The sequence below is a fragment of the Oncorhynchus clarkii genome, chromosome 3 (genome assembly GCF_045791955.1).
Source record: "Oncorhynchus clarkii lewisi isolate Uvic-CL-2024 chromosome 3, UVic_Ocla_1.0, whole genome shotgun sequence".
Lineage (NCBI taxonomy): Eukaryota > Metazoa > Chordata > Actinopteri > Salmoniformes > Salmonidae > Oncorhynchus > Oncorhynchus clarkii.
In genome coordinates this window covers 81,736,952-81,762,025 of record NC_092149.1, presented here as the reverse complement: position 1 = coordinate 81,762,025, position 25,074 = coordinate 81,736,952, and the positions used below count along the sequence as shown (strand labels likewise).

General features: G+C 43.0%; 1 protein-coding gene across 2 annotated transcripts in view; it reads right to left on the bottom strand.

Moving 5' to 3' along the window:
- Window positions 1-17,269, bottom strand: part of LOC139405505 (neuronal membrane glycoprotein M6-b) — a 56,520-nt gene extending 39,251 nt beyond the window's left edge. Inside the window, exon 1 of one of the 2 annotated variants that reach the window (XM_071147891.1) lies at window positions 17,133-17,269. In XM_071147891.1, the coding sequence (XP_071003992.1) occupies window positions 17,133-17,136 (4 nt within the window). In that variant the 5' untranslated portion in view covers window positions 17,137-17,269. The remainder of the gene's footprint in view (window positions 1-17,132) is intronic. The other variant, XM_071147888.1, reaches the window with a different exon arrangement.
- Between the last annotated feature and the right edge of the window lie 7,805 nt (window positions 17,270-25,074).

Sequence of the window (25,074 nt, the reverse complement as noted above, 5' to 3'; positions counted from 1 at the left end):
AGAGAAGAGAGCAGACAGAGAAGAGAGAAGACAGAGCAGACAGAAGAGAGAAGACAGAAGAGAGAAAAGAGAAGAGACGACAAAGACGAGAGAAGACATAATACATCTACTGTGTCTCCTTTGTGTGAATAACACTGTTACTTGACTCTTGAATACTGTTTGTTTTCATGCCCTCTTTACGTTGCTTTCTCCCTTCTCAGTACATTGAAACGTCCTTCTGGCTATGAGAGGCACACAGTCATGTGAATAACCTCAGACCTGAGAAATCAACTGTGTCATTACATGAATATTCATTAGAAACTACAGCTGCTCCAAGGAATTCATTATGGAATTCGTTATTAATAAGTTAACATGGGTCATACAGTATGGCCAATACACGCAGTTGTCAAAGGAAATATAATGCACACTATGGTCATGTTTTACGTTTCATATATGCCTGTATTGTAATAAGGTCAACATATGTTTTCTTATTGCTCATTGTTAAGATGGTATCCTCTAAGAACATTGTTTTGCTTGTGTCCCAAGAAGTTCCAGATGCTATGATGGTTAATAACAGCTATTTAATTTAGCTGCTTATCAAACATACGCACAGAAACACACAATGGAGACATAATGAAACACAGAGACAAAACCCCTTTCCCCCTATCCTCCTCCTCCCCACTTCTCCCCGTCTCCCTCCCTCCCCGTCTCCCTCCCTCCCTCCCTCCCTCCCTCCCTCCCTCCCTCCCCTAGCTAAAGGAGTGTCAGCATTCATCTGTGGTGCTATGGCAAAAGAGGAGGTGATGGGCAGCTCACTTTAATAGTTTGTTCTGCCACGCAGCCCCCCTTATAACCCGGCTCTCTGTATCCTGGAAGGACAAAAACCTGACATTTCCCCCCTTTACAGATGTGATGTCCACAGGGGACTGTGGAAGCTGCTGGCCATTTATTAAATTCAGGACAAAGTGAATATAGGGTCAGAAGTGTCATAAGATTAAGTAATAGTATTGGGCCCTAATTAGGAAATGGGTTGGGAGGGGGGGATTTGTGTAATGTCTTTTGGTTTGTGGTTTCTGTACTGTATCTCTAAACTTCTCCTGTGTACATTATAACATCTAACAGTGTTCTAAACAGAGTTCTAACCAGTGTTCTAACCAGTGTTCTAAACAGAGTTCTAACCAGTGTTCTAAACAGAGTTCTAACCAGTGTTCTAACCAGTGTTCTAAACAGAGTTCTAACCAGTGTTCTAACCAGTATTTTAACCAGTGTTCTAACCAGAGTTCTAACCAGAGTTCTAACAAGTGTTCTAACCAGAGTTCAAACCAGTGTTCCAATCAGTATTTTAACTAGAGTTCTAACCAGTGTTCTAACCAGAATTCTAACCAGAGTACTAACTAGTGTTCTAACCAGAGTTCAAACCAATGTTCTAACCAGAGTTCTAACCAGTGTTCAAACCAGTGTTCAATACAGAGGTCTAACCACTATTTTAACAAGAGATCTAACCAGTGTTCTAAACAGAGTTCTAACCAGTGTCCTAACCAGTGTTCTAACCAGAGGTCTAACCACTATTTCAACAAGAGATCTAACCAGTGTTCTAAACAGAGTTCCAACCAGTGGTCTAACCAGTGTTTTAACTAGTGTTTTAACCAGTGTTCTAATCCGTTTTCTAACCAACATTCAATCAGTGTTCTAACCAGTGTTCTAACCAGAGTTTTAACCAGTGTTCCAACCTGTATTTTAACCAGTGTTTTAACCAGTGTTCTAACCAGTGTTCTAACCAGAGTTTTAACCAGTGTTCTAACCAGTGTTCTAAACAGAGTTTTAATCAGTGTTCTAACCAGTGTTCTAACCAGAGTTTTAACCAGTGTTCTAACCAGTGTTTAACCAGTGTTCTAACTAGTGTTTTAACCAGTATTTTAACCAGTGTACTCTCAGGCATTCTAAACCGTTTGGTATGAAACAATGACAGACACCATTTTAGAGACACTATATACCGTAAGCTGAATTCCAACTACCCGTCCTCTGCACAAAATGGCATTCCTTCCACCCTGAAGAGCAGCCTAAAATTAGCCCAGCTCATGCATCTGACAGTGCATACTTTGGGTCCTGAAGCCATGTTATTTCTCACTAGATTCACCCCAGTCCAATTGTGACCCACAGACTGAAAACATACAGTCATCCCTCAACACCAGTGAGGTAATACCAGCCAAGATACAAACTTAAGAAATAAAAACATGGATATAGATCATCACATTTGTTTTTATGTTTTGAGAAGTGAAACTGACCACAACTGAAAAGCTGTCCAGCTGGCAAAAACAGCTTTCCTTTAGCCTGACTGAAACCAGCTTTGAACTTGGTCAAGCCAAGTAGATGACGCACACACACACACACACACACACACACACACACACACACACACACACACACACACACACACACACACACACACACACACACACACACTGAAGTCTCTGTTAATAAAGTAGTGCGTATTGGGCGAGGAGTGAAGAAACACTGAATCCTACTTCTCAGGTCCACTATTCCTGATACTCTTCTACAAAGCTCTTCTATTGGCTCCTCTTCTATTGCCCCCCTAACAGTAAACCAGGGAGCTTATGGCTCCCTATGTTCCAGAGAGCGGCTCTCCATCTCAGCGGTGGCCTCTCTGTTGTCACAGCACTAGTTTCTCATAGAGCAGAGGTCAGACGATAAAACTACTTCTGAGACTTTGCAACAGTGCAAATTTCAAAGTGTACCGCTAACTCGTCTCTCCTGGTCTCCCCTAGTCTCCTCTAGTCTCCTCTGGTCTCTAATGGTATCCCCGGATCTCTCCTGGTCTCCCCTAGTCTCCTCTGGTCTCTAATAGTATCCCCTGATCTCTCCTGGTCTCCCCTAGTCTCCACATTGTTCCCCTGGTCTCTCCTGGTCTCCCCTGATCACTCCTGGCCTCCACATGTCTCCCCTAGTCTCCCCTGGTCTCTCCTAGTCTCCCCTGGTCTCTCCTAGGCTCCCCTGGTCTCTCCTAGTTTACCCTGGCCTCTCTTACTCTCCCCTGGTCTCCCCTAGTCTCTCCTAGTCTCCCCTGGTCTCTGGGATTTCCTCTCCCCGGCCCTGAAGCCTCTTGCTTCATTGATACTCTCTTAGTCCAGGGGCTTTGCAGTGCTTCCTCCTACTGTCCTCAATATGTTCACTTCTCACATCCTCATAAATGAACTGGAATGATACAAAATCCTCAGCCTGTTCTGTCTTATTAACCATAGAGCCACAGAGATGCTAGAGTTAAAACCCTTCTGGTATAATTTGGCCAAAATAGAAATGTTACTAATAATATTGATTGCTTTATACCAGTTTTTCTTTTCACATATGTTGGTGTTGAGAGGTTCGACCCTCAGTCGTGGATTTAGATTATGTAAACTACATTCTACATGACGAGTCCCTGTGCAGTGTAGAGGGAGAAACTATTTTGTTTTTTCAACTTTTAATCCACTTTCTCATTCCCCAAACAGTCTGAGCGGCAAAGCAAACAGGATCCCTGGACGCACAAGTTATTGGGTTTCCTGCAGCTGTCGCTTTATCCGGACAGAACGCTCGGCTAGAATTCTGTCTCTGCAGGGTAGAGAGAGGCGCCGTCTACGCCCATCGAGCCAATCCCTGGAGGACGAGAGGTAGAATGTGAGCTTGACTCAGAACCCTCATTACACAGGAAAATCCTTCTAGAGCTGAACGGTGTGATCAACACAGTGAAGACACTGGCTACATCAAAGTCACATGCATTAGAACCACAGTGATCTGACGGAGGCTGAATCATCATGTGGACACATATTACATAACATCTTAAGATGTGCTAAGAATATTCTAGATTTAAAAGGAGTTAGGCCATGTGGGTACACAATGACCTTTGGAACAGTTTAACTGATTTATCTCTTGAATGTATATTTGATATGTTATTATTTAATTATAAGAACATTGGTCTAATTATTCTCTGTTCAGCTGTTGCTTTTCGTAACCAGTGCAAATTGTACATTATTTTGTGGTTGAAATTTGGTTTGTGGTTGATTGAATTTGATAAATATAAAACTGAGAAAATTATCACTTTTTGTTTGTGGTTGATTGAATTTGATAAATATAAAACTGAGAAAATGATCAATTTTCTGTGGTGTATATTCCAGTGTTCAATTAAAAAAAAGTTAGTTATCTTTATTAACATGAAACTAGCCATATTAATCAGACATCACTCAAGAGGGCCATTAGCAAATTCCATCAGAATTCCAGAAGCAGTATCCATCCGCAGCTATACCACAGGGTAGCATCACCAGATATGTGGACGTTGAAGCGCTGATCCCACAAAAGTATTAATTTTAATATAGACCTGTAAAGGCACATAGGAAGTCTGAGAGGTTACTTTAGTTTATATTTAAAAGTCTGCTCGATACATCTCAAGCGTACCCTTTTGGCTGTGTATGAATGGCCAGGGTCTGGCCAGTGTTCCTGTTCATATGGTGAACACCTCTCAGCGCTGCACTGGGGGAACCTCAGATACTTTTGTCTTACGGTTGTTTAGCAGCAGCGCTAAAGGAGGCTAGCACAAAGAGCTATCTGTGGAGTTGTTGAATATGCTCTGTGGGCACCTAGCCAACAGGCTGGTCATCCAGACTCCTTCTTTAATGGTCCTCCTCCACCACACTACACCCCCACTCTCCCACTGTTCAAAATCAGCCTAATATATTTTCTCTCTCTCTCTCTCTCTCTCTCTCTCTGGCTCCCTGCAGATGACCTTGGAGGGGATTAGCTGGACGCTCTAAAACATTTGGACTCACTATAACTCTGCTGCTACCCTAATTGCCATCTACAGTCAAACAGTTCTCCTCTTTTCAAAAATGCCTACATAAAACTAAATTGGAAGGAAAACAGACAAAGGATCAACATGGGAGAAGTTCAAGCGATGGTTTTGAATAAGATCAGAAGACAATTAACAATATGGACTGAGCAATACAGACATCAACCATAGCATGTTGAAGTGTGCTGAATGTTAACTTGACCTATCCTTGATGGTGCTGACAGACAAATCACAACAAAGGTGCCTGGCAGTTATCTGTGTCAGGCACATGCTTTCAAATGGAAGGTGGTAGATTAGGGCTCCTTCACATCCACTGGCTTCCTTAAGCTTTGTCTGCACAGATACAGTCAGGTCCATGTCCTACTCGAATGTCCTACTCTATTGCTCCCACGAGACACACATCCAAAGAAAGTAATCTTGTTAATTGTGTTAGCCCCATCTTTGCTGACACTATCACTAACCCCCATCTCACCCTCTGACCTACTGGCTAATTCCCTGGTTCTGGTCTAGAACTGTAGGGAGGGCTGGTCCTGGTCTAGTACTTTAGGGAGGGCTGGTCCTGGTCAAGTACTGTAGGGAGGGATGGTTCTGGTCCTGGTCTAGTACTGTAGGGAGGGCTGGTCCTCGTCTAGTACTGTAAGGAGGGCTGGTCCTGGTCATGGTCTATTGCTGTAGGGAGGGCTGGTCCTGGTCTAGTACTGTAGGGATGGCTAGTTCTGGTCTAGAACTGTAGGGAGGGCAGGTTCTGGTCTAGTACTGTAGGGAGGGCTGGTCCTGGTCTAGTACTGTAGGGAGGGCTGGTCCTGGTCAAGTCCTGTAGGGAGGGATGGTTCTGGTCCTGGTCTAGTACTGTAGGGAGGGCTGGTCCTGGTCTAGTGCTGTAGGGAGGGCTGGTTCTGGTCATGGTCTAGTACTGTAGGGAGGGCTGGTCCTGGTCTAGTACTGTAGGGAGGGCTGGTCCTGATCTAGAACTGTAGGGAGGGCGGGTCCTGGTCTAGTACTGTAGGGAGGGATGGTCCTGGACCTGGTCTAGTACTGTAGGGAGGGCTGGTCCTGGTCTAGTATCATAGGGAGGGCTAGTTCTGGTCCTGGTCTAGTACTGAAGGGAGGGCTGGTCCTGGTCTAGTACTGTAGGGAGGGCTGGTCCTGGTCTAGTATTGTAGGGAGGGCTGGTTCTGGTCCTGGTCTAGTACTGTAGGGAGGGCTGGTCCTGGTCTAGTACTGTAGAGAGGGCTGGTCCTGATCTAGTATTGTATGAAGGGATGGTCCTAGTCTAGTACTGTAGGGAGGGCTGGTCCTGGTCTAGTACTGTACGAAGGGATGGTCCTGGTCCTGGTCTAGTGTTGTAGGGAGGGCTGCTCCTGGTCTAGTACTGTAGGGAGGGATGGTCCTGGACTAGTACTGTAGGGAGGGCTGGTCCTGGTCTAGTACTGTAGGGAGGGATGGTCCTGGTCCTGGTCTAGTACTGTAGGGAGGGATGGTCCTGGACTAGTACTGTAGGGAGGGATGGATCTGGTGTAGTACTGTAGGGAGGGCTGGTCCTGGTCTAGTACTGTAGGGAGGGCTGGTCCTGGTCTAATACTGTAGGGAGGGCTGGTCCTGGTCTAGTATTGTAGGAAGGGCTGGTCCAGGTCTAGTATTGTAAGGAGGGCTGGTCCTGGTCTAGTATTGTAGGGAGGGCTGGTCCTGGTCTAGTACTGTAGGGAGGGCTGGTCCTGGTCTAGTTCTGTAGGGAGGGATGGTCCTGGACTAGTACTGTAGGGAGGGCTGGTCCTGCTCTAGTACTGTAGGGAGGGATGGTCCTGGTCCTGGTCTAGTACTGTAGGGAGGGATGGTCCTGGACTAGTACTGTAGGGAGGGATGGATCTGGTGTAGTACTGTAGGGAGGGCTGGTCCTGGTCTAGTACTGTAGGGAGGGCTGGTCCTGGTCTAATACTGTAGGGAGGGCTGGTCCTGGTCTAGTATTGTAGGAAGGGCTGGTCCAGGTCTAGTATTGTAAGGAGGGCTGGTCCTGGTCTAGTATTGTAGGGAGGGCTGGTCCTGGTCTAGTACTGTAGGGAGGGCTGGTCCTGGTCTAGTTCTGTAGGGAGGGATGGTCCTGGTCCTGGTCTAGTACTGTAGGGGGGGCTGGTTCTTGTCTAGTACTGTAAGGAGGGATGGTCATGATCTAGTATTGTAGGGAGGGCTGGTTCTGGTCTAGTACTGTAAGGGGGGTTGGTCCGGGTCTAGCATTGTAGGGAGGGCTGGTCCTGGTCTAGTACTGTAGGGAGGGATGGTCCTGGTCCTGGTCTAGTACTGTAGGGAGGGCTGATCCTGGTCTAGTACTGTAGGGAGGGCTGCCTACCTATGGCACTGTACTAGCTACGTATGGGGACTTTACTGCCTGCGTATGGGACTGTCCTGCCTACGTAATGGACTGTACTGCCTACGTATGGGACTGTACTGCCTACGTATGGGATTGTACCACCTACGTATGGGACTGTACCAGCTCCGACACTTGTCTTATATGGCAGGGCTTGCAAACTATTACAGACTACAAAGGGAAGCACAGCCTCGAGCTGCCCAATGACACGAGCCTACCAGACGAGCTAAATCATTTCTATGCTCGCTTCGAGGCAAGCAACACTGAGGCATGCGTGAGAGCATCTGCTGTTCCGGACGACAGTGTGATCACGCACTCCGTAGCAAACGAGAGTAAGACCTTTAAACAGGTCAACATACACAAGGCTGCGGGGCCAGACGGATTACCAGGACGTGTGCTCCGGGCATGTGCTGACCAACTGGCAGGTGTCTTCACTGACATTTTCAACATGTCCCTGATTGAGTCTGTAATACCAACATGTTTCAAGCAGACCATCATAGCCCCTGTGCCCAAGAACACAAAGGCAACCTGCCTAAATGAATACAAACCTGTAGCACTCACGTCCCTAGCCATGTAGTGCTTTGAAAGGTTGGTAATGGCTCACATCAACACCATTATCCCAGAAACCCTAGACCCATTCCAATTTGCATACTGCCCAAACAGATCCACAGATGATGCAATCTCTATTGCACTCCACACTGCCCTTTCCCACCTGGACAAAAGGAACACTTATGTGAGAATGCTATTCATTGACTACAGCTCAGCGTTCAACACCATAGTACCCTCAAAGCTCATCACTAAGCTAAGGATCCTGGGACTAAACACCTCCCTCTGCAACTGGATCCTGGACTTCCTGACGGGCCGCACCCAGGTGGTGAGGGTAGGTAGCAACACACCTGCACGCTGATCCTCAACACTGGAGCCCCTCAGGGGTGTGTGCTCAGTTCCCCTCCTGTACTCCCTGTTCACGACTGCATGGCCAGGCACGACTTCAACACCATCATTTAGTTTGCAGACGACACAACAGTGGTAGGCCTGATCCCCGACAACGATGAGACAGCCTATAGGGAGGAGGTCAGAGACCTGGCCGGGTGGTGCCAGAATAACAACCTATCCCTCAACGTAACCATGTTCAATAACAAAAACTCAACAACAGAAAAATCACACCGACAAGGTCTTCAGTATGACTGACCATGTTAAACGGAACAAGTGTTCAGCTCCTAGCAAATCTGAAGGAGGAAGGCTGTAATCATTTACATATCCGGGACATTTTAAGTCTTTGATATTCCATCCTGTTTCCAGCACCATGTGGCAATGTGACAACTCTCTAACAAGGGTGAATTCTGGAGGTCAGAGCATTGATCCCCCCCCCCCCACTGTGGGATGGTGAATAGGCCCTTAATAAAAGCGAGGGGGAGGGGCCATGCTTGAGCAAGCATTCCCACTCAGGAACTTCTATTCCTATCATTTAATTTCACAATACACAACGGTCCTCTTTGTGACCGTAGGAGGACTTATTAAACTCAACAAATTAACATGAGTGCTTAGACAGAGCCACAATGTTGGCGGTGGGCAATCAACCAGCCACACTGAAGACAGAGAAGACAAGAGAGGTGTGGATGTGTGGAGAGAATGAGCAGTGAAGAGGAGAGAAGCAAAAGAAGAGGAGTAGAGAGACAGCAGGAGAGGTGGGAAGGTGGAACAGGAAAAGAGAGAGGTGGGGAGAGAATGAGCAGTGAAGAGGAGAGAAGCAAAAGAAGAGGAGTAGAGAGACAGCAGGAGAGGTGGGAAGGTGGAACAGGAAAAGAGAGAGGTGGGGAGAGAATGAGCAGTGAAGAGGAGAGAAGCAAAAGAAGAGGAGTAGAGAGACAGCAGGAGAGGTGGGAAGGTGGAACAGGGAAAGAGAGAGGTGGGGAGAGAATGAGAAAGGGATAAAATAGCAGTGGTATTTTGGTTGTACTAAGTGGTTTCACCATAGAGCCGCTCAGATAGTCTGAGAGATTAGGATTTGTGGGACTCATCTGCCGTTTAATTGACAAAGAAGATTGGTCAGATCCTCTGCCAAATAGAGAGAGCACCAGAAATCATTCCGTTTGGATGACAAATAACTCATTAATATGGATATTAAGTGTATGTGACCCATGGCAGAAAGCTGGGAGTATGTCGCACGTAACTTCTTCACAGAGAGGCATTTGAACATAACATTTTTTTGTTTTTTCATCAAAATTATATATTTTTTTCTTCCAGAAATGCCTTATTGAACATGTAAACTTTCATGTGCCTTACTAACAAACTTTTATGTACTCTGTAAATATAAATAAAATGTGAAATCACGAAGGTGTTTAGACATTGAGAAAATACAGAATTATGCCTAGCCATGATTAGTTCAGATAACGAGGGGGACATTCACGAGAAAGACAGTCCATTCTGTAACTCAAGGCTTCCCTGTCAAATACCATTTACATCTATCCAGCTGGTAATTATGGAGCTAAATCTTTGCTAAATCTAGCTAGTTATCTTGTGTCTGCATTGCCATTTTTGACCTGGAAGCGGGCATTTTCTCCTGGGATTCAGGACAGAAAGCACACTTCCACTAACATTATATCATCGAAGAGATATGTAAAAAACACCTTGAGGATTGGTTCTAAACAACGTTTGCCATGTTTCAGTCGATATTATGGAGTTAATTTGGAAAAAAGTTTGGCGTTTTGATGACTGGATTTTCATTTTTTTTTGGTAGCCAAACGTGACGCACAAAACGGAGCGATTTCTCCTAAACAAATAATCTTTCAGGAAAAACTGAACATTTGCTATCTAACAGAGTCTCCTCATTGAAAACATCTGAAGTTCTTCAAAGGTAAATTATTTTATTTGAATGCTTTTCTGGTTTTTGCGAAAATGTTGCCTGCTGAATGCTAACGCTAATGCTAACGCTAAATGCTACGCTAGCTAGCTACTGTTACACAAATGATTGTTTTCCTATGGTTGAGAAGCATATTTTGAAAATCTGAGATGACAGTGTTGTTAACAAAAGGCTAAGCTTGAGAGCTAGCATATTTATTTCATTTCATTTGCGATTTTCGTGAATAGTTAACGTTGCGTTATGGTAATGAGCTTCAGGCTGTATTCACGATCCCGGATCCGGGATGGCTAAGTGCTGATGAGATGAGTGTGTCAAAGGCTTTAGAGGGTTTGGTCAAAGGCTTTAGAGGGTGTGGTCAAAGGCTTTAGAGGGTGTGGTCAAAGGCTTTAGAGGGTGTGGTCAAAGGCTTTAGAGGGTGTGGTCAAAGGCTTTAGAGGGTGTGGTCAAAGGCTTTAGAGAGTGTGAACAAAGCTAAATGGGGGTAAACAAAGAACAACGTTGTAGCTGTTCAATGTGAAATGTTAGCTTTATTATACAACAAAAGGCTATTTAATTCTGCAAATGGTTTGCCTAATGGGGTATCTTAGTGAGATAATGTTCAGAGAATCTATTTTGGCAATTTAGCGAAAGTATGAATTTTCTAAATATATGTTTCCCAGGTATTAATGTGGAGCAAGTGTGAAAATCACAGCAAAAAAAATGTTTAAATGCCTTTTTCTCCTGAATGGGATTGTAAGTTTAGTAACTTTTAAAGCAGCATTACTTCTCCATTACTTCTCCATGTTTCCTCCAACTGCATATGCCATTTTGAAGCTCCGAGTTTCTACTTTTATCCAATGAAAAAACTCAATTTCAAATGTTGGAACATAAGACCGAAAAGGTTTGTCACATATTTAATTCAACTCATGAATGCCACTGAAAATGTCTAAATAATCATTTTTTTTTAAAAAACATGTTGGGCAGGCAAGAGGGGGCAATATTGTGATTAAGGAAACTTCATAAACAAATGGTTGAGTGACTGAGTAAATGTGTAATTATCCTTTGTAACATTAGTTGTACGCCGGTGGTGGAACGACATGGGTCACACGTGTGAGAATTCCAGATATTTCAACAGCAAACAGGCACAACTGCATCTCTGCAGACTTCACACAAATATGCATTTTGAAGTTATTTATGAGCTGTCCCCAGTTCCTGTTTTCATCATCTGGAGTGGGCCTGGGACCAGCTGTGCTCTTCTAACAGGATTGGGTAAGTTACTTTCTAAATGTAATCCGTTAGAGTTACTAGTTACCTGTCCAAAATTGTAATCAGTAACGTAACTTTTGGATTACCCAAACTCAGTAATGTAATCTGATTACATTCAGTTACTTTTAGATTAATTTCCCCTTAAGAGGCATTAAAAGAAGACAAAAATGTATGTTTACCAATTGAATGACATCTATTGCAGGATAAATCAATGTTAAAGTTTACATAGCTGGCCATATATGGATGTTATATTTTCAATTATGGGTTGGTTATGTAGGCTTCTTCTAACCCATCGCTTTCTACTACATATAACGATACGATTCAATTATATCTTTACATTAATATATCTAATTTATAAGTCCAAAAATCCATGTAGCAACTTCAGATTGCCCCTTTAAGTGTATCGAAAGTGTGCAAGTTTGAGAATGTGTCCATTAGACCTATGGATTACATTTTTATATCAGCATGTATTAGATTGAGCAATAAAAGCCCCACTTATATTCAATAGGCTGGGATCCACACTATGCAGCTGTTATAAGAGCGCATTTTTCACTGGCTGTCCACTGGTTTCAAAAACAGTCATTGATAGGCAGCTTAAACTTATTGAATTCAACTATTATTGGGTTCAAATACACATCCTTTACATGTAACTCCCCTACCCTGCCTACACACACGACCTCTAACCGAGATCATCTTGAATCAACTAAGAGCATGGGAAACATTATCTCACCCTCTGTTATTGCTCAGGCATCGGTTGACAAGCCGTTGATTCAGAGAGTGAAAACACTCGCCCAGTGGCATGACGTTCACAGCTATGGAACATTTCCTCTCATTTCCTCTCATTTCCTCTCATTTCCTCCCCTTTCATCTCCTTTCCTCTCATTTCCTTTAATTTTATCTCCTTTCCTCTCCTCTCATTTCCTCTCCTTTCCCTCTCCTTTCCTCTCCTCTCCCTCCCCTTTCCTCTCCTTTCCTCTCCTCTCCTCTCCTCTCCTTTCCTCTCCTCTCCTTTCCCTCTCATTTCCTCTCACTTCCCTTTCCTTTCCTCTCCTCTCCCTCTCCTCTCCCTCTCCTCTCCTTTCCCTCTCGTTTCCCCCACCTTTTCCCTTGTCCAGCTTAGAATACAGGGTCACTGTGTATATACATACATTTCTAAATGTAATCCGTTAGAGTTACTAGTTACCTGTCCAAAATTGTAATCAGTAACGTAACTTTTGGATTACCCAAACTCAGTAATGTAATCTGATTACATTCAGTTACTTTTAGATTCATTTCCCCTTAAGAGGCATTAGAAGAATACAAAAATGTATGTTTACCAATTGAATGACATCTATTGCAGGATAAATCAATGTTAAAGTTTACATAGCTGGCCATATATGGATGTTATATTTTCATTTATGGGTTGTTTATGTAGGCCTCTTCTAACCCATCGCTGTCTACTACATATAACGACACGATTAAATGATATCTTTACATTAATATATCTAATTTATAAGTCCAAAAAATGGATGTAGAAACTACAGATTGTCCCTTTAAGTGTATCAAAAGTGTGCAAGTTTGAGAATGTGTCCATTAGGTCTATGGATATATATTTTTATATCAGCATGTATTAGATTGAGCAATAAAAGCCCCATTTTTATTCCATAGGCTGGGATCCACACTATGCAGCTGTTATACGAGTGCATTTTTCACTGGCTGTCCACTGGTTTCAAAAACAGTCAGTGATAGGCAGCTTAATCCCCTCATTGTATGTTCCTCAGATATGTTTGGGAAAGACCGGTTCATTAGGCAGAGGTGAACACAATGTATGTTTAGTGTATCAGTGCAGTGAAGAATGACGTTCTAAAATGACAGTCGATGGAGACATCAGCATTGGGATTGAGGGAGACGAGCAACGTTTCACACAAGTTGTCAAACATCACCAAGTTGTAGACCTTGAGTAATAGAGGCACACAAATCCGATGACAGACAACTGCACTCATTAGATGAGTCATGAAACGAGAGTTTCGAAATTGGGTTAGCAATCAAGTGAATATTTATCTCTTTCTCAGATTACAGTCATAAACAATGGAGCTCCGTTTAGATCTCGTAGTTTAACGCCAGTTGTGAATCACTCTTTCCAGAGAACTATTGTGTTGAGTGCTGGCTGTAAACAACAGAGAAAAACTGTTTTTTAAACTAAGGAGTTCAAGAGTTTCCATGCAGGATTTTTTTTCTTCTCTTTTTGGCTATCAATGTCTCACTCTAAAACTAACAGAGACGAGCTGTTCAGAGTTAAGTAAGTCCATAATTTGTTTTATTTGATTAGCCTTTACTCCTGCAGTCACAAGACAGCCCTACATGTTAACCAGTATATAATTCAAAACTCACAAGCCTATTAATTTCTCTTTCATATTGACAATTGTCTCTATAAAAGAGAAATTGACAAGCTTGTGATTTTCCCCTTTTGGCATCTGCCACCTCTTTCCTTACAGAACCGCTATAAACCGGCGGTAGGTGCAGCAATGGCAGACAAATATTGATGCCACCTTTACTTTAAATAATGAAACAGCAAGTAGTCACTCCTAGGCCCCTGTATTGCAGACAAAAATGACTTTCTCAGCTGCTGTATATCATGAATGATCAGTTATCCTCTCTTTTTTAGATCATGATAATCTCCCAAGGGGCCATAGTTTAGATCATGCTAATTTCCCAAGGGGCCATAGTTTAGATCATGCTAATTTCCCAAGGGGCCATAGTTTAGATCATGCTAATTTCCCAAGCGGCCATAGTTTAGATCATGCTAATCTCCCAAGGGGCCATAGTTTAGATCATGCTAATCTCCCGAGGGGCCATAGTTTAGATCATGCTAATCTCCCGAGGGGCCATAGTTTAGATCATGCTAATTTCCCAATGGGCCAGAGTTTAGATCATGCTAATTTCCCAATTGGCCATAGTTTAGATCAGGCTCATTTCCCAATGGGGCATAGTTTTAGATCATGCTAATCTCCCAAGGGGACATAGATTAGATCATGCTAATTTCCCAAGGGGCCATAGTTTAGTGCTGCATGATTTCACAAGCTACTACTCAGGGCTGTTGGCATGGAGGAGGTACATAGCAACGGAGGTCAATGCTAAGTGGGCAGGTGAAAGTCACCTGACTTTAGAGCTGAATATAAGTTTGCAGAACATTGGGAACATCTAACTCCATGCTGAATCAAGTCTCACTTTGGGCTTCACAGGCCCCAGTCAGAGCCAAGATCCAGATCCTCCCACATCCTCAGTATATCCACTGGTATAGTACATATTTAACACCATAGACGCATGAGAGAAACAGTGGGGAATGTTTTAAATGTGACACCACCTCCAGGAGAAAGAGATGAGGGAATCAAATATACTGTAGACAGTTGTCAGTTATCTACAGTCGGATCTCTGAGAAGTATCATCTGTTCTCCATGGCTTCAAGTCATCCTGTTTATTTTGGGGTGTAGTCACCAGTACATGCCTGCATTCCTGATTTAATCTACAGCAGAGTCTTCAGTGTGTTTTCCTACGAAGCATGGAAAACAACAAGTATCCCTGAACAACCGTAAGACATTCTTTACACTGAAAGAAAACAGTTCAATCATCCAAACCACTTGAGAGATCCTTACGCTTGTTTGCTACTTTTCAGTGGTCATGATAGTCATCAACACATTACAGGCTGCTAGCTCACTTCTTATTAGTGGTTCTCGTGGTGACAGAGTTATATGGATGGCACACACCGCACCGAAAGTCGGTCTGCCGTTTGTTCGGCGCAGTGTGTTTTAGGGTCCTCCCTGCCTGTGGACGTCTGACTAGCGACATTTTCGCACAAATCTACATGCAGAATCGGTTTGCACTCAGGTTGCAAATTACAGCTGGCACTCTGTTCAGAGGTGCTAAGTACCTTCGGCCGGCAAACGCTACCGGTGTGAACGCTACCGGTGTGAACGTTCACAGCTACCGGTGTGCCCGTGCTCAACCAATACCTCATTACAAGAAGACAATCAGCAATCACTACTACACTCAATGGAAGGTTGAAGTGGTTGAAGTGAATACAAATGGAATTACTCGTTCCCATGCCTCCTAGGGGACTTGTTGTCTTAAAGTCCTACTGAGAGGATTTGAATATGAACAGAGCCTGAGGCAGTGGACAATGCACATGGTCCGTTGTAATGCAGGCCAATATCCTCTTAGGGAGGGAGAGAGAGAGAGAGATACAGGATGAGGGGCTGTTATCTTACAGGGAGTCCGTCTACTCCGCAACTTTCAATTCAGTCAACTTCCCTCTGCATCAACAGCCACTGAAGTCACACACAAAGGAGCGGGGGAAAATTAGGAGCACAATGAGTCCACTGTGGGAGCTTCAGAGGAAATGAATGAATGCTGTTGATACACATTCTCACACTGTCAGTGTTTTCACCTCCCAGTCCCTCCATAGCCTCAGCTGCAACATTGAAAATCAACAGGAGAGCTCCATTCCATTTGGTTTTCTCAGAACCCATATATCACTGTAAGAAGGAAGGTTCAGCTAACCCGGTAAAATACTATTGGTTACCACTGTGGTAGACTGAAAACAAAGCAACAAATTAGGCCTACCTTGGATAGGGTCAACAGTCTATTTCTGCATGAATGAGAATGATGCCACTCCTGTTAATGAAGGGCTGTGCATTATGATATTATGAACATAAAAGACTATGACTGTAGCTTTCCAGCTTAGACAACATGGGGGCGACTGAGAGTCCTCTATACTGTCTGTCCCATCTGGCACACAGTCTCTTACAGCCACAAAGCTCATAAGTCTGCTGGGAGCCTTTAAGAAGTATGTTGCTGAACCTGTGGCAATGGCGCCTAGCTAGCTCTCTCCTCCCAGGCATGCATCCCCAGGGTGGCTGGGAACACAGATGGACAACACTTGGGACTGAGTCAGAGAGCCCAGTGGGACACAGGAATTACACCCTAGTATAACTACTCCCAGTCCCAGTGCAGCCCTTCACATCGCATGGCACGACACAGCGTGACTTGCCCAGAGACTGAGACAAGGTGAAAATGATGGAGTCTATGGCCTCCAAGTTTGTTTTGATAACCAAATGACACAGCATAATGGATGTTTTTTGTCTACAAACTAAAACTCATCCACTGTCTGCCCACATAACTCTGAAACGCATTAGTAACAGCTGTACTGAGTTGCATACACAGATGTCTTTAGCTGCAAAAAAACACCCTCATATCATTCCATACGTCAGTCATCAATCTGACGCTCTTCTATAGGCTTATTGGAGAATGCATTTGTCTGACCAATCAATAAACAATATCATGTTTCCATCAACACCAATCTACACAGGAACATTCAAGTTGTCATTATAAACATGGATTTGTGATCAATAAGCCATTTAGTTAGAAGTTGAGAAACAAAAGAGCAGTATGTGGATTAATATATATATTGGAGTTGACAACCCAAGTCACTATCATATATTATATATATATTATATATATATATCATATAAGCTTATACTGATAGTGACTTGGGTTGTCAACTCCTGTTGGAACTACTCAGCCCATACCGAGCTGCGCTGACTGTATGGAAATCCTTTGAGATTGATCTCCCTCTTATCAAGTTGCACAAGTTGTTCAACTACTCTTTAATGCTGATAGCCTAGCAAACCCGGTCAGATCAAAATGAATTGGGTTGAAACGTATTGTAAACATGACAATTTAAGATGCGCTTTGCGCGGAGAAAGCTCAGTGGGGGGACAAAACAGAACAGGCATGGAACAAGTTGTCATTTTATAATGTAAGTTTTAACTCAAACAGAAAAAGGAATTCATATTTAAATAGAAACGTACCCATTTTTGTTTCCCAGTTTCTGAAGATGAGGTGTCTGTTGAAAGTTCAGCTAACGGGCGATGTTGCGTCCGGAGATGCACAGCGAACGCCAGACTAGTCCACTGAGTTGCTGCTGCTCGTCGTCCCGTTTGGAGACAGGCTGACTGACGTCACCACTAGAGGATTGGTGTGTAGGATTGATTAGTTCAGTTTATTAGGATCTCCATTAGCTACTGCACATGCATAAGCTACTCTTCCTAGGGTTCACATAAAACATTACTAGACAAGAACAATATAAGATATTACAAAACAAATAGATACAATATGAGTTATATATAGGAAAGACACCAAGTGACAACGAAAATACTATTTACACACTATTCATATATATATATTAATATGCTTGTATACAGTAGAGTTCAAATAGTTCTTTAGAAAGAGTAGAGGATCTGTATTACAATATGTTTTTAGAGCCAGGACAGGACAGCACTATGTTCGGGCCCCTCACCTCGCCCCTCTTCAGAGGTCAGAGAAGTTTGTTGGTCATTCAACCCTGGATACTTTATCTTGGTTTATGGCCTTTTATCTGCTGGTCCAGATAAAAGGCCACGGTCTAAACTTAGACCAGCGCAGGTTTACCTTTGCGAAGACAAGATCTGGGTTAATTTATCCACATAATAGAGCCCCACAGTGGAGCTGTCATAATACCCATAAAACCTAGTGGTCAAACAAGGAAATGGTTCCAATCGTTTTTCCACCATTCATTTTTCCCATAGGGGATTTTAGAAGCACTTAAAATAAGGGCTGTGTTTCATGTAGATTTACTCAGGTGTGATGTTTTGATTACCATGTAAATCTCTCTTGGACAAGGGGACTTTTATCAATATATATATATTAGAAGTGTTTCTAAAATCCCCTATGGGAAAAATTATTGAAACCATTTCCTTGTTTGACTGCTAGGTTTTATGGGTGTTATGACTCATACTATGCCCTATGCCTTAACTAAACTCTTTTGAGGGAAGGTAATACATTTGTAATTCCAATTAAAGTTATATAAAGTTATATAAAAAATATATATATATTTGTCTGGTGAGACTGGCTTAGCACTGCAGGGTAAGCCAAGGCTTATTCTCAATGCTGTCTATCCTGTCTACCCCTGAAGCTCCCAGTAATCCAATGTTTTGGATAAGGTGTTATCATGTCAGCTGGGCTATCCTGTGCAAGAAAGTCAACAAGGACAAAGAACCAATGAGCATTCGCCACAGATCATAGGTTAACCCCAGACCTGCAGCGTCAGTGAATCCAACCTGCTGTCCAATAACTCAATGTAGAAATCAAAGACAAAACATTAGAGGGCAATGGCTGTAGTCTCTAAGGATTGGATTCAATTTCTCCCACGGAAGTATTGCGGAAGATCCGAGTTGAAATAGTCAAGGTCATTTTCGATTGAGCTGACATATGCACAAACAATGAAGTTTCCGCGAACGAGGGAACATTGCCTTTAAATTTCAATCAAGCTATAACGTGTATCTTGCGCCATACTTCTGCAATACGGATTGAATTCCCAACTACATTCTATTACCTACCTTGTTTATTAATCTAATTAATATTTTTAAAAGCGAATGCTCAGTGGTCCAGAACATAATTACAAATACTTTGTACACTGCAAGTTGACCGCAATAAACCCAAACAGATATAGAATTTGACAAAAACATAATAATATCAAACCTAGATTACATTGAGAAATGATCACATCGTCTCTCTATTTAGTCAATGCAAGGAAATACTTAAGTACAGATTTCCTAAAATAAAATCCCTTGGAGCTAAATTTCATTTCATTTTTCATCATTTCCTGGTGTTTTTACAGTTTCTGATGTTCGATAACAAAAAATCAATAATTGGTCAGAAAACGTATTGAAATCACCAGAGGGGCCAATTCGGCCTGTGGACCACCAGTTGGGGAACCATATCGTCCCCCTCAGACTCACCATCATTCCAGTCTCTCTGCTTCTCATTAAAGAGTGGAGAAACACACAATGCCAATCAGCATCGATCCAGTGCATTGGTATCCGGTATCCAAGGAGGCCACAGTGTTCTGCAGGCCCAGTCTTTTCACTGTCGGCCAAATGGCCAATTCTCAATGGGCCACTTCATGGTCAAGCAGGGCTTGCACCCAACATGGCAAGGACAACACATAGAGAAGGGATGCTTTCGGTACCACTACCAGTTATGTCTCACCGAGAGATAGAAGGAACATCTACTGTTCTTCACTATGGTCATGGAAATTCTTACACAGGGACACTCAAAGTCAATCTTAAATAATCCGAATTTATTTGTCAGCGTGCTGGAGAGGTTCCAACCATCTCAATGCACTGTAGTACACATTTCTGTCAGAAAACTCTCCCGGGGCTGTCCCAACAGTTGCCTTATATAGCGCGATACAGAGGCAAGTTATATTTGCATGATTTACCATAATTAATTAACAATTACCGGTTTCTTCTATTCATGTGGCCAATACTGTTTCATAACATGTGACAGACCAACACCCCACGAGGCTTCTCCTCTCTAAACTGAGACTTTGAACCTGAGATATCTTGCTTTTGTTCTCAAAACACGGTCATTTGTTCTAAAAAAAAAAATGGTCTGGGCGTAATGCTAAATTGCAGCTACTGATAGGTGTGATTTGTACAGTCAGCCACTTGCGTGGACAAGGAAATTGGTTATTAGAACCGAACATGAATAGAACACAGAAATGAGTTATAAGAATAGCACAACATTTCCCTCACGCTATATATTGTGAAAAGGTAATTGATATGATATTTTGGAGTAGTTGCTGTTTTAAGAGAAGGCACATTTTTCCATTAATATCAACATGATTGTAAATGCGTAAAGAGTTCACTCATGAATCATGAGCAAAGCTTCTAGAACACAGTAGTATGTGAGTGACCCTCTCTTGTGGATCAGTAGTATGTGAGTGACCCTCTCTTGTGGATCAGTAGTATGTGAGTGACCCTCTCTTGTGGTTCAGTAGTATGTGAGTGACCCTCTCTTGTGGTTCAGTAGTATGTGAGTGACCCTCTCTTGTGGTTCAGTAGTATGTGAGTGACCCTCTCTTGTGGTTCAGTAGTATGTGAGTGACCCTCTCTTGTGGTTCAGTAGTATGTGAGTGACCCTCTCTTGTGGTTCAGTAGTATGTGAGTGACCCTCTCTTGTGGATCAGTAGTATGTGAGTGACCCTCTCTTGTGGTTCAGTAGTATGTGAGTGACCCTCTCTTGTGGATCAGTAGTATGTGAGTGACCCTCTCTTGTGGATCAGTAGTATGTGAGTGACCCTCTCTTGTGGTTCAGTAGTATGTGAGTGACCCTCTCTTGTGGATCAGTAGTATGTGAGTGACCCTCTCTTGTGGATCAGTAGTATGTGAGTGACCCTCTCTTGTGGTTCAGTAGTATGTGAGTGACCCTCTCTTGTGGTTCAGTAGTATGTGAGTGACCCTCTCTTGTGGTTCAGTAGTATGTGAGTGACCCTCTCTTGTGGATCAGTAGTATGTGAGTGACCCTCTCTTGTGGTTCAGTAGTATGTGAGTGACCCTCTCTTGTGGTTCAGTAGTATGTGAGTGACCCTCTCTTGTGGTTCAGTAGTATGTGAGTGACCCTCTCTTGTGGATCAGTAGTATGTGAGTGACCCTCTCTTGTGGTTCAGTAGTATGTGAGTGACCCTCTTTTGTGGATCAGTAGTATGTGAGTGACCCTCTCTTGTGGATCAGTAGTATGTGAGTGACCCTCTCTTGTGGTTCAGTAGTATGTGAGTGACCCTCTCTTGTGGTTCAGTAGTATGTGAGTGACCCTCTCTTGTGGATCAGTAGTATGTGAGTGACCCTCTCTTGTGGATCAGTAGTATGTGAGTGACCCTCTCTTGTGGTTCAGTAGTATGTGAGTGACCCTCTCTTGTGGATCAGTAGTATGTGAGTGACCCTCTCTTGTGGATCAGTAGTATGTGAGTGACCCTCTCTTGTGGATCAGTAGTATGTGAGTGACCCTCTCTTGTGGTTCAGTAGTATGTGAGTGACCCTCTCTTGTGGATCAGTAGTATGTGAGTGACCCTCTCTTGTGGATCAGTAGTATGTGAGTGACCCTCTCTTGTGGATCAGTAGTATGTGAGTGACCCTCTCTTATGGATCAGTAGTATGTGAGTGACCCTCTCTTGTGGATCAGTAGTATGTGAGTGACAGTCTGTTGTGTTCAGTAGTATGGGAGTCACCATCACATGGATAATGGCGCCGGAGGGTGGGGCAGCCATTTTACGGGCTACTAACCAACTGTGCTATTTTGTTTGTTATTTCACATTGTTTGTAACTCATTTTGTACATAATGTTGCTGCTACCGTCTCTTCTGATTAAAGAAGCAATAAAACTGGCCTTCTTTAGACTAGTTGAGTATCTGGAGCATCAGCATTTGTGGGTTCTCAACCCGCTTCATGAGATGCCCGCACCTGAAATGCATTTCAATTAACTGGTGTGCTTTCTTAAAAGCTAATTTGTGGAATTTCAAATCAAATCAAATGTTCTTTCCTTCTTAATGCATTTGAGCCAATCAGTTGTGTTGTGACAAGGTAGGGGGAGTATACAGAAGATTTGGTAAAAGACCAAGTCCATATTATGGCAAGAACAGCTCAAATAAGCAAAGAGAAACGACAATTCATCATTACTTTAAAACATAAAGGTCAGTCAATATGGAACATTTCAAGAACTTTTAAAGTTTCTTCAAGTGCAGTCGCAAAAACCATCAAGCGCTATGATGAAACTGGCTCTCATGAGGACTGCTACAGGAATGGAAGACCCAGAGTTACCTCTTCTGCAGTGGATAAGTTCATTAAAGTTACCAGCCTCAAAAATTGCAGCCAAGGTCTCCCGGGTGGGGCAGTGGTTAAGGGCGCTGTACTGCAGCGCCAGCTGTGCCACCAGAGACCCTGGGTTCGTGCCTAGGCTCTGTCGTAACCGACCGTGGGGCGACGCACAATTGGCCTAGCGTCGTCTGGGTGAGGGAGTGCTTGGCCGGTAGGGATATCCTTGTCTCATCGTGCACCAGCGACTCCTGTGGCGTGCCGGGCGCAGTGCACGCTAACCAAGGTTGCCAGGTGCACGTGTTTCCTCCGACACATTGGTGCGGCTGGCTTCCGAGTTGGATGCGCGCTGTGTTAAGAAGCAGTTGGTTGGGTTGTGTATCGGAGGACGCGTGACTTTCAACCTTCGTCTCTCCCGAGTCCATACGGGAGTTGTAGCGATGAGACAAGATAGTAGCTACTAAACAATTGGATACCACAAAATTGGGGAGATAAAGGGGTGTAAAAAAATAAAAAAATAAATGCTCTATAGAGTTCAAGTAACAGACAACTGTTGGGAGGAGAATGCGTGAATCAGGCCTTCATGGTCGAATTTCTGCAAGGAAACCATTAGTAAAGGACACAGATAAGAAGAAGAGACTTGCTTTGGCAAGGAAATACGAGCAATGGACATTAGACCGGTGGAAATTTGTCCTTTGGTCTGGAGTCCAAATTGGAGATTTTTGGTTACAACCTCCATGTCTTTGTGAGATGCGTGAATGTTATCTGCATTTGTATTTCCCACCGTAAAGCATGGAGGACGAGGTGTTATGGTGTGGTTGTGCATTGCTGGTGACACTGTCTGTGATTTTTTCAGAATTCAAGGCACACTTAACGAGCATAGCTACCACAGTATTCTGCAGCGATATGCCATCCCATCTGGTTTGGGCTTCTCAATTTGAAGGAAAAGCAGCCAACAAGTACTCAACATATGTGGGAACTCCTTCAAGACTGTTGGAAAAGCATTCCAGGTGAAGCTGGTTGAGAGAATGCCAAGAGTGTGCAAAGCTGTCATCAAGACAAAGAGTGGCTATTTGAAGAATCTCAAATATAAAATATATTTAGACTTGTTTAACACTCTTTTGGTTACTACATGATTCCATATGTGTTATTTCATAGTTTTGAGGTCTTCACTATTATTCTACAATGTAGAAAATAGTAAAAATAATGAAAAACCATTGAATGAGTAGGTGTTCTAAAACTTTTGACCGGTAATGTATATTACCACCACACAACAATATTACAATGTACATGTGTGTAGAGTGTGTGTGCTAGCGTGTCTGTACCTGTGTGTGTGTCTCTTCACAGTCCATAAGGTGTATTTTATCTGTTATTTAAATCTGATTCTACTGCTTGCATCAGTTACCTGATGTGGAATAGAGTTCCATGTAGTCATGGCTCTGTGTAGTATTGTGCGCCTCCCATAGTCTGTTCTGGACGTGAGGATTGTGAAGAGACCTCTGGTGGCATATCTTGTGGGGTATGCAAGGGTGTCCGAGCTGTGTGCTAGTAGTTTAAACAGACAGCTCGGTGCATTCAACTTGTCAACACTTCTCACAAAAACAAGTAGTGATGAAGTCAGTCTCTCCTCCATTTTGAGCCATAAATAATTGACATGCATATTATTAATGTTAGCTCTCTGTGTACATTTAAGTGCCAGCCGTGTTGCCCTGTTCTGAGCCAATTGCAATTTTCCTAAGTCCGTCTTTGTGGCACCTGACCATACTACTGAACAGTAGTCCAGGTGCGACAAAACTAGGGCCTGTAGGACCTGCCTTGTTGATAGTGTTGTTAAGAAAGTAGAAACTAGGGCCTGTAGGACCTGCCTTGTTGATAATGTTGTTAAGAAGGTAGAATCTAGGGCCTGTAGGACCTGCCTTGTTGATAATGTTGTTAAGAAGGTAGAAACTAGGGCCTGTAGGACCTGCCTTGTTGATAATGTTGTTAAGAAGGTAGAATCTAGGGCCTGTAGGACCTGCCTTGTTGATAATGTTGTTAAGAAGGTAGAATCTAGGGCCTGTAGGACCTGCCTTGTTGATAGTGTTGTTAAGAAGGCAGAGCAGTGATTTATTATGGACAGACTTCTCCCCATCTTAGGTACTGTTGTAGCAACATGTTTTGACCATGACAGTTTACAATCCACAATCTACTCCAAGCAGTTTAGTCACCTCAAGTTGCTAAATTTCCACATTATACATTACAAGATTTAGTTGAGGTTTAGTGAATGATTTGTCCCAAATGCAATGCTTTTAGTTTTTCAAATATGTATGACTAAGTTATTCCTTGCCATACTATCTAAATATACTCATACTCATACTCATAATATACCCATACTCATCTAAAAACTAACTGCAGCTCTTTGTTAAGTGTTGCAGTCATTAGTCATTAGTAAATATTTTTTTAAGGGGCCTTGACAGCTGCTCTGGGGAATTCCTGATTCTACCTGGATTATGTTGGTGATGCTTCCAGGAACACCCTCTCTGTTCTGTTAGACAGGTAACTCTTTATCCACAATATAGCAAGGGGTGTAAAGCCATAAGATATACGTTTTTACAGCAGCAGACTATCATCGATAATTTCAAAATTCGCAAAACAGCCCCACAATATTTTTATCATTCATTTCTCTCAGCCAATCATCAGCCAATCATCAGTCATTTGTGTAAGTGCTGTGCTTGTAGAATGTCCTTCCCTATAAGCATCCTGAAAGTCTGTTGGCAATTTGTTTACTGTAAAATAGCATTGTTTCTGGTCAAACACAAGTTTGGTAACAGGCTGATTGGTTGGCTTCCCTTCAGGCTTGAGGGCACACACTTTCTAGTAGGCTTAGATTGAAGATGTGGCAAATAGGAGTGGCAATATCGTCCGGTATTATCCTCAGTAATTTCAATCCACCGCATACCTTCTAAGTAATATGTCCTTTTTTACAGATGTCCATTTAGGCTTATATAAGAGGGTTACCACTGAGAAGAAGTAGCAGAGTGCCCTATTTCACAGGGGCAGACACATTTAATTGTGCTGAATTCCTCAGTTTGCTCAACAGCAGTAGCTTAGATCTTCGCTTCCTGTGGAATTGTTGGTAAAAA